We start from the raw sequence: 14,242 nt of genomic DNA, 5'->3' as shown, positions 1-14,242 counted from the left end.
TCGTAAGTATTCTTGGCATCGCACTTCACTCCCTGGATTTTTCCTTCGAATAGCCCATCGTGTGTGGTGAACATCCACCTCAATAGTGGTTTGTATTCCAATTGAGCTATGGGTAGGTCGAGTTCAGCGACGTGCGGGTTGTGTGACATACTCAAATTCAGGCGGATGTGAATCTCTATCTCTAATTGGATTATTGTGTTTTCGTTGTCATCGTCGCCGCATTGTCCTTGAATCACCATCTGCCAAAAAGTTTCTACTAGTAGCATTAAGCTCAACTGCTGCCTGATTAGTTAGGTCCACCACTTCTGTAGGTCTTGGGAGGGTTGCACTAGATGAAGCTCGTCTTTTTTTAATTTTCTCAATTCCAGGGCCACATCCAAGGTGTCCACCCTTAAGAAAAGAATCATACTTTGACTGCTGCAAAAGAACAGTACAAAGATCACCGTAGCAAGCATTGTATAGAGAAATATATTTAACCCCATCATTGGAAGCTAACCAGCTCCCATGCACGGACTCCGCTAAGTTTGCCTGTGGTACTAGTTGCCTATCACTCCCCTCCAAAGCCTGAAATAAATTTAGAACATTTAAACTTGCAATTATTTTATCTGCTCTAAATATTTAACAATGACTCACCTTGACCATGTATTCACCCCAATGTGCAACTCTGGCATGCCACCAGACAAGCCATGTCTCGAGAATTCAAATCTTTGTCTTGTCTAAATGTCCTTTTCTCAACCACATACGTAGATTGTCCAATTCTGTTTCGGCAGCCTCTTCAGAAGGTGCAATCCTCCATGCTCTACACCTTTGTTTAAACTCTTCTTGACTGTGGTGAAGGATACATTTTCTTGCATGTTGCTGCATACTCTGTTCCCAATGAAATGAGCATGATCTTTCCTGTCCAACCATAACATTATTAGGGCCTCCATTAAAAACAGTCCTCACAGCTCGCCAATTTGCCTGAGCTTCATCAACCATAAATCCTTTGAATTCAGCCTTTTTGTAACCCTCCTTTTGCATCACTCGATTCAGTAGCATCCAAAAAAGAGTTTGAGCTTCAGTATCTTCCACTTTAAAATCTCCAATAGCTATGGTTTGCATTTCTTGAACATAAGGGTTATATACATGGCATGCCATAGTTGTCCATTCTTGAATTCTTTTAACAAAATCAAAGAAAACCCAACAACTTTCCAATTCGCCACCAAGACGCATTTTATTAACCAAATCAACACCATTGCCAGGTCCTTGGGTTGACATTTTAAAAATGTGACATCTATCAAAGCCAGAGAACTCTAGTTGACCAGGAAAGGCCATGCTTTGAAAAAAGTCAAAAAGCAAGCGCTTCTTCAAACTAAAAATGGAATCATAGCCAGTAGTGGGTTGGCCGACCTCCTCTTGTGCTTCTTTCCTCCACCGTGAAAATCTTCGTTTGTCAAGTGTAGGTGCAAGTTTAGCAAGGACCTCACCTAAGTCCTTGTCAGAAAGCATTGTCTTAGCAGAGTGGTCTTTAAAAAGTGCTGATTGAGTACTATTTCCTTTGCCAATTTTTGTTGGAGAGACCTTGGCCTACCCACAAAATCTTTAGATATCATGTCCTTCACTTTGACTTTAACATCCACCATTGCTTGTTTTGCAAAACCCTCAGCAACTGGGTGTAGGTGACAACCCATGTGAAGAATCCCTCTCGTTATTCTCTTACCAGGGATCTCTGAGGGCAAGCAAAGAATGAGCTTACAAGGGCATTCAGAGATGCAAGTTGGGGGAAGATTACAATAAAAGCATTTTAGGCTTCCAAAGCTGCCTGTCATGGATCCTGAGGGACAGACTTTTGACAAACACCCTGTCCAAAACTTTTCATTCATTTATTTTGATCTTTGTACTCCTGAACATATATTGTTTAGGCACATCAAATGTCCACCACATTTTTTGAATCTCACAATCCCATCAAATCCAGCGATATTGCTTGTTACCGCATTTGTCCAAACATGTCCATCAAATTTTTCATTTGCTCCTATTGTCCTATTGGTAGGGTCTGCATATGGAAGCTCAAACATGATGTTTCCATCATATCTTTGTGGTAGCTCATCAATATTTCTTATCTCGCGAACTAGCTCAAAGTTTTCTCTTAAAGAGTTCTTTTGTGGCAGATTTCTAAGCATCTCAACTATGCTATGTGCAGTGGAAGTTTCCAAGCTAGCAATCTCTGTTGCTTTTGGCTCACCTTTCTCCTCCACTGACTGCTGTATTGAACACTCTTCCTCAATTTCTATAACAGGAGCTCGTCTTGATAGCTGTCTGCCATTCAAAACAAATGTCCTTCCAAATTGAATATCCAATTGAAACACAGTATTCTCTCCTCTGTGAATATTTGGCACCTCAAAAGAAAGACCTTCATTCTGCTCACCAAATAATTGATGCAAACTTATTGTATGCTCTACTAATCTAAAACGTGCACTTAACTCATGGCGTGAGATCTCCACAACACTATTTTGAGTTGAAAGCTCTATCTGTTTAGTGCTGCTCTCATCTCGTATAATTGCAGTATTCATATTTGCAGAAAGTAGAAGGCAAAAGGCAAAAGTGGCAAAGATAGTGTTAAACAGAGAACAAGACTCGTATATATGATGGTATGAGAGTGAACAATAAATGACAAGATATTCTGTTTTAAAGTGAAGATTGGCGGTATTCAATGCGAAGTATCTTACTTTAGATATGACTCAAGCATTGTTATCATTTTTATTATATATCTTGTATTATCATTTTTATAGTTTTCATATATTCAATAAATTAAAAAATAGATTTAAAATGTCCTACACGCCATGGTCTTTGATTGTGTGGACAGCTTGAAAACGTAGCTCTGTGTGCGATCCCTACAGCACACAATGAAACGGCGCAATCAGCAGAAACGTGAACAGGTACTCCTCTCTCTCTCTGTTGTTTTTTCTACTAGGTCGTGGAGGGGTTTCCGCATCGAAACTCCTCTATATCTTAGCAAATTGGTTTCGGGTGCACACACTAGCATGCTGTGCTGCTCGACTTGACCCTCGAGGGCACACAATCCCTATCCTTGACACAGTCGGGGGCAACCCCTACCATTGACCCTCGCACACAGTAGCTCGACTTGACCCTCACACACAGTAGCAGGCTGCTCTTGGTCCAGACGGGCCTTCTAAAGGGGCCCCCACCCACTGAGAAAAACGTGTGACCAGACCAGGTAGTTTCGACGGCGAAACACTTACTATGCAGGTGCCCTTTGCTTTCCAGAGGTTAATCAACCTTTGCTGATTTTGTTGATTTTGCGAAAGGATACAAGCCTGTTGATAGCCGCCAAGGACGCGTGATGTGTTGCAAATCTGATGCAAAAACGCGTGATCTGTTGCAAAATCTGCTGCAGTAAGTGTGTAGGTGCCCCTTGCGCAGGTGCCTGAGAGCTATTGCGAGAAGGTATTGATGAATTGCGAGCAAGTGCCTGAGAGGTATTGAGAGAAGGTACCCCTTGAGAATGAATTTCCTGCGCAGGTGCCTGAGAGCTATTGCGAGTAGGTATTGATGCCATGGCAATTGAGAGATTTAAATTAAGTCAATGATGTGATATACTAGCCTGCTACTGCTGTATGCCAGTGATCGTTCGACAGAAGTTGTTGCTTCATCTCTCTAATTCATAGATTCTAAACACAGACCAATACAGAGAGCCTATTCCTTGCCATTTTCCTTGCTTGTAATCACCCAAATTATCCAAACTGTAGTATCAAACATGTGCCTTCTTCCCAATCATCTGTCAAGATGTGGTTTAGAACATGTCTAAGCATGATCTACAGGTGGGCGAAGCTCTTTTGCCAAATAGAACATGTGCCTTCTTCCCAATCATCTGTCAAGATGTGTTTTAGAACATGTCTAAGCATGATCTACAGGATGGCGAAGCTCAGTTCAACAAATCTAAATTTCACCTCTTGAAATCTCTTGAAATTATGCACAGACCAGGTAGTTTCGGTAGCGAAACACTTAACTTTTAACCTCCAACACCATGAAAGAGTGGATTATGCCATGGCAATGACTGAGCAGGTGGCTTGGGGCTCTTGGCAAGATTGGGTTTCGCCGACGAAATACCTGTGAATACGTAGATTCTTGACCAACATGGGACTTGCTAGCTGTGTATTGGCTTTCCACACCATCAAAAGGGGCTAGCTGTGTATTGGCTTTCCACACCTTTGACCTTCAACTGTGTTATGAGCTGCTTTTCCCCATCGAAATGCATACATATCTCAATCGAAAGGCATTCATATCTCAATCGAAATGCATACATATCTCAGTCGAAAGGCATACATATCTCAGTCAAGCCATAAGATGAGTAAAGTTCTTTTCAACACTGCTCCATGCCAGGGGTTTCGTCGGCGAAACCCTGCCTGGGTATTCGTCATTGGAAGGTCGCATGGGGGGGGGGGGGGGAAGCATATGCGGGGCATCATTCCAAGAGTTGGGGCATAACTCATCTATGGTATTGGAGCATAACTCCTCTTTGGTGTTACACTCCGCATTTCTTGCGAGTTCTCGAAGTTATTACTTCATCTCTAACTCCACCATAACATCAACAATAAACACCATTCTGTGATATTGTATAGTTGTAAACAGAAATTATTTGACACGGATTGGTGGCCGGGAGCCACAGATGGTGTAGGCTAAATGCGATGCCAATTGAAGCACAATCAAACAGTAGCCATCGGTTAAGGGAGATACCGACCGTTCGTCCTTCACATATCTTATCGTGGATGTGTTAATGGCGGAGGTTACATTTTCTGGTTGGACTTCTTTTCACATTTGCTTTGGCCATGAAGCCCATTGGCTATAAACTGCCTCTAACATGCCATTGCACTTAAATTGTCAGAAACTATCTAGAGTATTTCAAACCAACAGTATTTCGAGTGTTTGTGTAAGTGTCGAGGCTCTTCCCCGATTTTTGGAAGAGGCTACTGTTTGATTGTACTTCAATTGGCATCTCTTGCCAATACGTTGATTGTAGGAGGTACCCAGTATGGATTGGTGATTGGTTGAGATGTGTATGATGCATATACATCGGAATGGGGCTGGTTTTAAGCATAGAAGGCCAATGCTAACACCTCCGCAAACACACACACACACACACACACACACACAATGCATGTGATGTCGGATTTTGACTGAAATGCATGTTCTTAAGTTTTGAATTTTAAATTTGGCCCATAAATAAGCATCTTGTTTTGAAGAAATTTTAAATGTATGTAAGTTTAATATTTTTGTTGATATGCTTATTTGTTCTTTATTTGTGCTTTGGAAAGAGGACAAAAGGTTCACCCAAATTCATACACAAGAAGAGAATCTGTTGCTAGCAGCGAGGATAGCGAAAAATTAGTTGATAAAGCTGAAAATGCTCAGGCTAATCAACAAGTAGAAGACATTCATGATGATCAAGGAGATAAAGAGGCCACTAATGATGATAAGGATGTAGATGGGGGTATGAAGGACAATGAGAAGGTGACAGATGACAAGGAGGTTGAGGAGGTCATCCCACAAGCTATTATCAGGACTCAAGGCTCCAAGTTTATAGACAGTTTAACCCTCAATAAAGGATGTATACCCCCTATGATTCCTCTTTGTAGGTGTTTGATAAATGAGAGAGTACGAGAGCTTAGAAGGTACCTTTCTCTACTTAAGAAGGTTTTTGAAGAAGAAGGGTACCTTAAGATGAAAGGTATGTTCATCTTATCCATAAATCTTCCTGATGGTTCAAGTAGAGATGTTAATGAGGACATTACAAAAACTTGGGACAAGTATTGGCATATGGTTAACAAAGAGTTTGAGGATGAGCTTGAAAACAACGATCAATGGTCCATGTTGAAGGGAAAGATGTTCTTTGTCTGGGAAGGGAATCATCGAGCGGCCTCTTGGATGGAGAGCATAAGCGAGGTCTCACGTAATGACAAGAAGAAACATGTGAGAGTTTTGGCACAATTTATTGTTCCTAACCAACAAGAGGAGTTGAGATTAATTGCTGCTCTTCAAAGATTGAACATGTAAGTCTTATTTTCATTTGTACATTAAATTTTTCTTTTTCTTTGTTTTAATGATACGTATTGAGGTAAATTTTTAATGGTTTATTGTTTATGTAGAATGAATGAAGAAGCAATCATTAAGACCAACCTCAAAGACTACTTGTATCATACAAGTACCATTTGTTCTTTAGATGGGTCTCAAATCACTGAAAATTTTACTGAGGCTGAATGAGTGTAGTGTCAATGGAGAAATCAAGGGCTCAAGAAGCACAATTAGGAAAGAGGGTTTGGTATCCTCTTACTCAATCTATCCTTGGTCCCATGGTTTATGGGGTATGTACTTAAATTTGTTAAGATTTGGTAAGATTCTAATAATCTTTTTGGTTCTTGATACATTTTATTGAAATGGTGTATGCAGAATAAATGGAATTCTGATTTACAGGTAGCATTAAATAAGATACCTCTTACTTTGTCACAAGATGAACGTGCGAGGACTGAGATTCAAGCAAAGAGGAATGTTGTTAAAGCTTACAATAGACGCATGACTCGGGTGAGTACAACACTCTATTAAAAGTATAATAAAAAGATTTGTTTGTTTATTTTGTTTGGTTATTGTAGAATCTATCCGTGGTGAATCCTGCTAATGGAGAAGAATGGTTTCTAATTTTATGGAGTCTTCCTTTTGAGGATGAAAAATTCAAGATTACAATAGAGAAACTCTATTCTATATCTTGTGCTACATGTTGGGGTCTTTTAATTTTTAATTTTTAATTTTTTTTAATACTTTTTTACTTTGGGTCACAATCATGTGACGTGTGTGCTTATTTTGTATGTCCGGGGTTTTTTGCTTCTCAAGGAAAAGCGCCCACACTGGGAACCTCTAGGGCTCTAGTACCATCGACAATACATGTGAGTGAAGTACCAATTCAAGCCAGGATTTCTCTTCCAGCGTAAGATTTTTCATTTGTGGCACTTATGTTTTTTTTTTGCTTCCATTTCCTTGGTATTCACACTAGTGTTTTTTGTTGTTTGAGTGAGCAAGCTTTTCTCTGCCTAAAACATTCCTAAGGTCTCAAATACTCGGATAATTTTATTAGCTAGGCCTAGTGGTCAAGTAAATGAGTTAACCTAAAGTCACGGTCTCCTAATCTCCAGGCTCATCCATAAGATTAAATTGGAGTTCAATCAACTTAAGCAAAGACAAATTTATACATCTATAATGGCAGATAACAATCATAACTATTGCACTCAAACAAAGAATGAAAAATCATTATTAGCAATTACACATATCCACCAACATGAATCATGGAAAGTAGTACACCTGGAGGTATGGAGTGGCTCATTTTGTTGAAGCAGATGTACTCAGCCATGTGGATGGAGATCCATATAAGTCCTACCTAACACATCCAAAAACAGGCACTATACCTCTAGGAGGCATGTCAGTGTGAAAAATTAAAACTCCTAAAAAACAAACTCAAAACACAATCTAGACCCCTAACCTACCTATCTGTTACCCCCTTTAGAATCAAGGAAAGAGGATATTATATAAACCGGGTGGCCACCCTAAGGCTAGGCCTCTATCCTCATCATCTAGATAAATAAAATCGTTGTCCGTGAGGCCATAGTCTTCCTCGGTCTCTATTAGTTCCTCTTCATCATCCTCTTGTGCAAGCATGCTAATCAAGAACCTCGCGATGCGTGGATACTGATCTTGTGCAAAAGAATAAGCATGTCCCATTGGAGACACATTCGCTACTGGGTAGGGATCACTAGTTAGCCATAGACGTATCAGCCATTCTAACTCCTCAAAATTTCTCTCACATGCAAGGCTCTCTATCAAATCCCATTTGCAAGAAAGTATAGGGTAGCATACATAGAACACTTGAGGAAAAGACAAAGGGTACCTTTCATAAAAAATAGAAGTGCATGCCTCTGGTGAAGTAGCCATTTCTGACAAGACAGATAGATTTGGTTAGGCCTTTAAAACATAAGAGTTGTTTTTGTGTGTTGCTTGAATTGACACGGTGAATTTGGACTTATATGTAAGATCTGATAGGGTGCTCTCTCGTTGCTAGTCGCTCTTGCTCTTTACTATTTTTGTTTTTTGTGAGTATAAGGCTATATATATACATTCCCTAAGATTGGAATTGAGAGGTCAGGGAGGAAGGTTGAGAGGGGAGCGAGTGAATGATTGATGTTAGCAAACACTCCCCCCTTCCTTGGGTAGATCATACCTTTTGGAATGAGATCGTCACCTTTTGAAACCAATTGTTCCAAGTTGTTATGGGTGAAGGTTTTAACCAATAGTTTTCGACCGCCCTATGCATTTCATCTAGTTGCAAGGGTGGTAAGGTACTCTCCCATGATTTTATTTGCAACGTTGTTGTAGGTGGTGAACTTACCCCGGGAGGTGCAAACTCTTTCGTGCTTATATGGATATGTACAGTGGTAGGTGGAGGTTGTGTCGAAGCTTCTATTTGCGTATAGGAACTACATGAAGAGCAAGAAGCTTCATTTGATTTCCCTGTTCCTGAGCTAGGTGGAACAAATCGTTCTTTCTTTGGTACCCAAACTAGCTCTAGATCGGGTGTGTAACATTCCATGATTTTTTCCTTTCCGCGATTTTCAATTTATTTTGGAGCCACAGGATTGGGTTTACATGGGCCAGGTGACAGGTAAGAGTACACTTTACGTTTGGGCACCCAGATTTGATCATTTCCTTCATAGTATCCTTGGGCTTCCAATAGTCGTTTAGGAATCCAACGCAACGTTTCTTTACATTTCTTGGAGTGAGTGGGACGGTTCTTACGAGGTTTTCGTTTTTTTGCATCAACCATGCTCACTACAGAGGCTTTAGGGACCCACTTGTATTTTTTCTCTGTTATATGTGGATGGTTCTTGTGTGTCTCAAGCTTTCTTTCAACTACATCAGTTGAAGCTCTAGAGAGTTGGGCTATGGGGACGTATGGTTCAGCCTCCTAGACATGCAATGTCTTGGGTTTTATTTCCTTAGGCAATATCTGAGGAACTATGGCTTGAGTGGTAGGGCTAAGAGTTGGTTTTTGCGTTGTAACACCCCCAGTCCCCCAATCAATAGTGCATTTGGTGGCTATTATCCACGTGCGGCCTAGGTTTATATTACCCTCCATAGTTCCGGTAGGCATGACCAAAAAGTCTTGAGCTACAATTCCATTGCCATAACTGACAAAAGTGTGCCAGATTCCAAAAACCGTAGTTTTTTTCTTGTTGACACCCTTGACTTGGATAATACTCTCAGATAGAGGTGGCTTCCCTAACTGACACCACACCCCATAGGATAGCAGATTATATTTAGCACCCGCGTCCAATAAGGCGTTATATAGAACTTTTACATAGGCACTATTTAACTCAATAGGGTATCGTAGAGGTGTGTCAGAGTCCAACCCATCCTCTTCGATTTCCACGTGGAATGCATTTGTGACTCCAAGGTTAGCCTCTCGTTTTTGTCTTATACGTTGTTGTCGCTCCTTAGCCTCAGCTTGAGATTGTATCTTGTTTAACTCGGTTTGTGCTTTGGCGGCCTTCTTTTGATGAATGGCCCGTAGTTCTTCTTGGCTTAAAGGATCATAATATCTTTTGAATTTACTCCCATTGAGGAATTCAATGGTTTCAACGCTGTGTGGTCTTGTAACGTTGGCACTCATCACACCCTTTTGTAAAAAGTGATGCATCCTTAAATAAAGTTGGCCACCAATAGCGTGATTGCAGCACCTTTCTAGCAGTCAGGTCTCCTGAAAAATGTCCTCCTGCTATGCCCATATGTGCTTCTTGCAAGATATACAAATATTCATCCTCGCGGGCACAATGCCTAAGAATATCATCCTTGCCTAATCTATACAGAGTTCCGGCAATCAAACAATAGGGTTCACATTCTTTTACTAGCCTTCGAGCGATATCCTTACGAAGTTCCTTGGGTGGAAAACCATTAACTAAAAAGTTAACAATGTTCTCACTCCATTCAGGCATAGTCTCAACTATGAATAGGGAAGTATCGGGTAATTCATCATCAACTCCTGTAGGGGATTCACCATTGGGTATGCGAGACAAATGATCATCCATGACGTGCCTTTTATCGGGTCTCACTACAATCGTGAAATCAAACTCCAGAAGAATTAACAACCATCGTGTGATTCTTCCTGTGGAGCATGGCTTGTTTACCAGATAGAGCAACGCTTGATGGTCCACATAAAATACAACTTTGTTTGCCAGAAGGTAGTAGCGAAATTTCTTTACTGCATAAACCATTTCCAAACCTTCTCGCTCTGTAGTGGTGTAGTTCCTTTCAGCATCGTTCAATTGACGGCTTGCAAAGCTAATGGGATAGTCCAATTTATGTTCTCCTGGTTGAGTGAGAACACACCCAATAGCAAAGTTTGATGCATCAATATGCACATGGAAAATGACATCCCAGTTAGGTGTCCTTAAAATCGGAGCACTTGCTAGTGTTTTCTTCAATTGTTCATAGGCCTGGTCACACTCTTTAGTCCATTTAAATTCAATGAGAAGCTTGTACAAAGGACGTGCTATCTCAGCGAAAAATAAAATAAACCGTCGATAATAACCCACGTGTCCCATGAACCTTTGAACTCCCTTGTAATTGGTTGGTGGTGGTAACTCTAGAATCACTTTAATTTTGCTCTCATCGGTTGAGATACCATTCTTGGATACTATATGCCCTAAAATAACTCCATGCTTGACCCAAAATTGGCATTTGAACGGGTTCAATTAGATACGATATAACCTACAGTTTTCAAACACCTTCAGCAAACATGATAGTGTTCTTTCCAAGAAGAGTAAACACAAAGGTCGTCTAAGAAAGCTTCACAAAACTCTCTCAAATATTCTTTAAAAGCAGTGTTTATTAATCGTTGGAATGTAGCAGGGGCATTTGTTAAGCCACAAGCCATCACACGAAATGCAAACACGTCAAATTCTGTGATGAAGGCAGTTTTAGCTTGGTCCTCTAGCGCTATCGTGATTTGGTTGTAGCCTGAGTACCCATCTAGAAAGCTATAAGCTTCCTTGCCTGCAACTCTTTCGAGTACATGTTCGGAATATGGTAGGGGTAATGGTCTCTTCTAGTAGCTGCATTAACTTTTTTGAGGTCCACGCACACCCTGAGTTTCCCATTCTTTTTTGGCGTGATAACTATTGGAGACACCCATTCAGAGTGTTCAATAGGATATATGAACCCACATTTGATAAGCTTTTCTAGTTCTTCTTGAATGATCTTTGCGTACTTAGGATTCATCGGGTAGGGTCTTTGTTGTACGGGCTTCGCAGTGCTAACCATAGGGATTGTATGTTGGACCACAGAAGGTGGAACACCTTTCATATCATGGTATGTCCAAGCGAATACGTCCTTTAATTCCTTGAGAAGCTCTTTGAGGACCGCCTCTTCAACTTCTGTGAGGTCTTGGGCAATAAAAACAGGTTTTGATTCTTCACCGGGGTCAGCTAATTCTACTTCTTTAACTATTGCCGGACCATCATAGATTCCATTATTCCCATCGATAGGTATTATTTGGGCTTTTGTGTACACAACCTTTGCTTCCCCTGTGGTGTAAGATTTGAAATGTTCTAGTGCAGGATGCAAGTCTGTGGATTCTGGTTGTGCTTTGGTTTGTGCTTCCATTTCTGCTTTCTTGTGTTGTCGAGCTAACTCTTGGTTTTGACGCCTCCTTGCAGTGCGGCTCAACTTTGGCTTGTCTATGATCTCTAATTTGGCTATGTCATGGGGTCGTGGTCTACACCACATAACATTTTGGAGATATTCACCCCAATTGTCTACCAATTTTTGATGAGTATCACATGCTCCTATATAATTGAGCCATTCTGCTGAGGATCTCTTATTTTTTATCCTAGCACGTACATTGGCTCGATATCGACGCCTCTTAAGGTTTTTCTTTTTCTTATTTAAGACTTGCTTTTGATTTGCATTTAGATCTGGCTCACTAAAGGAGTCCTCGTTGGTGTCCTCTTCACTCTCGGAGGAGCTATCATGGGTTGATATGCTCGGTCCTTCCGAATGTTTTGACTCTGAACTTGCTCCACTCTTTAATTCATGAGATTCCAAATCCGTTTCACTCTGGAAGTCAGTGTCTGAGTCGTGTTGGTTAAAGTCTTCTATTGAGCTATCGGTGTCACTGTCAGATTGGTCCACAATTGCCTTGCCCTTAGAAGATGCATGTATGGCACTTATCATGTTCAGAGGTGCAATTTGTGGTACCTCTTCCCCCTCTGGTGTGACCCAAGTGGCTCCTCTATTTTCCCAGGTATCTATGGTTGCAGCTAGGTGTACCCAGTCTACGTTGTCTGATTCCGTCATACCCGGTAACACATCCATGTAAGGAGAATCTTGGCCAATGTCTGTATCCTTCTTACAAGTGTAACAATATTGTAGTGGGGCTGAGTGAACTGTGGTGTTAGAGCGATGATCAATAATGGTTTTACTCCCTAAGGGGTGTACCTTACCAGTCACCAAATCCACTCTAAGGACAGAGTCTTGGAATTGCAAATAGACATGATTTTTAGACCAATCATGAACCATTTGTGCTTCCCTCATGAATGGTCGTCCTAAAATCATTTCATATGACATAAGGTGTTTAGAGAAATCCATTACAATGAACGTATGTTGTACCTTGTGTCCTAGAACTTTGATCTTAAGATCCTTGAGCATCCCCATAGGTTTGGCTATGGTACCATTTGCCATCTTTACCACAATGTTAGTAACACTGAGGCGGGGTTTTCCCATGGATTCCCAACAATCTTTTGTAACGATGCTAACTCCCGCACCACCATCAAGAATTCCCTTTATACTTAATCCCTTGGTAGTGATGGGTAGGGTCGCATTAGACTCGTCGCCTTCAAAATACTGCCCTAATTCGTTAATGGGTACCTCGATCACAGACTCGTGTCCATCTAAGTCAAGTGATTGCACATGATTTTCCTCATCAATCATAATCGAGTCAGACCTATTTGGTTGCGCAAACTGCAGTAATCCCGTTCGTAGCTCTCCGTTAAGGAATGCTCGAAGTGCAAGGAATAACTCAGGATCTCTATACAACTTTGCTATGATCGTGGTTCGGACCTCAGAAGACATGAAGTCCACTAGTTTGGCAACATTCATTGGCATTTTGCAGGGTGTAGGTCCTTGACTAGGAACTGGTGAGGATGGAATCTCATATTCCTCAATGGGATCACGTATTCCATTGTTAAACATCCTTTCCAACAAGAAAGGTGTATGCTCACTTTCTGATGTCCCGTCCTCACTCCCTTCTTGGATGATACTAGATATGGCTAACGGTCTATGGTTCATGTGGGGTGGATGAACTTGCGTGGGAAACACTGTGTCATGAATTTTGACATGCATGGGTTCTGGTTCTAGTTTCCTTTGACTCTCCTCCACTAAACCTCTTAGATGTTTCACCTGCTCAATCTCGTCTACTGGGTTTGGGTACATCCCAATGTTCTTTTTACGATTCTTCCCTTTTTTCCCCTGCGGTTTATCTTGGGGGTCTTGGATTGGATTTGGAAACACTTGTGGTGTTTTCAGAGGCTCTTTATGGTTTCCTCTTATTCGTTTTTCATTTGGTTCCATGTTACGGTTTTCTTTGTCGGTCTTTCCCTTTGTGGTATTGGTTCTAGTCTCCATTGTCTCAATTGAATCTGAATCATCCTCGAGGTCATTCATATACACGGGGTCATCTCCTGTTCCTATGTTTGTTTTGGAACTTGGCTTTGAATTTCCCGTATTCTGCGACCTCTTCCTTCGTGTCCTCTTTTTCTTTGCTTGGATAACTGACGCGGTATCTCTCGCTTCGAGGATATGGCCTGGCCCTTGAAGCATGGACCGTGTAATCGCATAAGCGGGTGCGACGGGTGGTATTGGCGATGTCACACTAGCAATTTCGACCAAATTTAGGGGTGTGATTTTAGGCGCATTTGGGTTATAGGGGCATTGGGCAATCAAGTGATCTAGGCCACAACGATTACATGTGAGTATTGGCATTGCAGACGTGCTCCCTTGATTCATTTGCATCTGTGCAGCATTCTTTTGCAGCCTAATAGGGCACTCCGCTGCACGATGTGGTCCACCACACTCGTAGCATTGAAGAGGTGGCCTCCTAGCCTGGGTGTTGATATTTTGACCTCTGGATGCGAGAGCAGCAGCTTGA

The 14,242-nt window shown here is 41.3% G+C and overlaps 1 protein-coding gene and 1 pseudogene across 1 annotated transcript; one reads left to right on the top strand and one right to left on the bottom strand.

The window, feature by feature from the left end:
* Positions 1-699: 699 nt before the first annotated feature.
* LOC147425786 (uncharacterized) lies at positions 700-2,549 on the bottom strand (annotated as a pseudogene).
* Positions 2,550-2,882: 333 nt separating this feature from the next.
* Positions 2,883-6,797, top strand: LOC147425785 (uncharacterized). The gene is made up of 7 exons (XM_086500116.1): positions 2,883-2,915; positions 3,421-3,476; positions 5,313-6,047; positions 6,144-6,199; positions 6,265-6,359; positions 6,445-6,576; positions 6,645-6,797. Exons 1-7 carry the CDS (start codon positions 2,883-2,885, stop codon positions 6,795-6,797), a joined length of 1,260 nt encoding a protein of 419 aa, XP_086356242.1.
* Positions 6,798-14,242: the final 7,445 nt, after the last annotated feature.

This window comes from Adiantum capillus-veneris, chromosome 25, assembly GCF_014529385.1.
Source record: "Adiantum capillus-veneris isolate H3 chromosome 25, ASM1452938v2, whole genome shotgun sequence".
Lineage (NCBI taxonomy): Eukaryota > Viridiplantae > Streptophyta > Polypodiopsida > Polypodiales > Pteridaceae > Adiantum > Adiantum capillus-veneris.
Note: the sequence above shows the minus strand (reverse complement) of the source record. Positions and strands in the feature narration are given on the sequence as shown.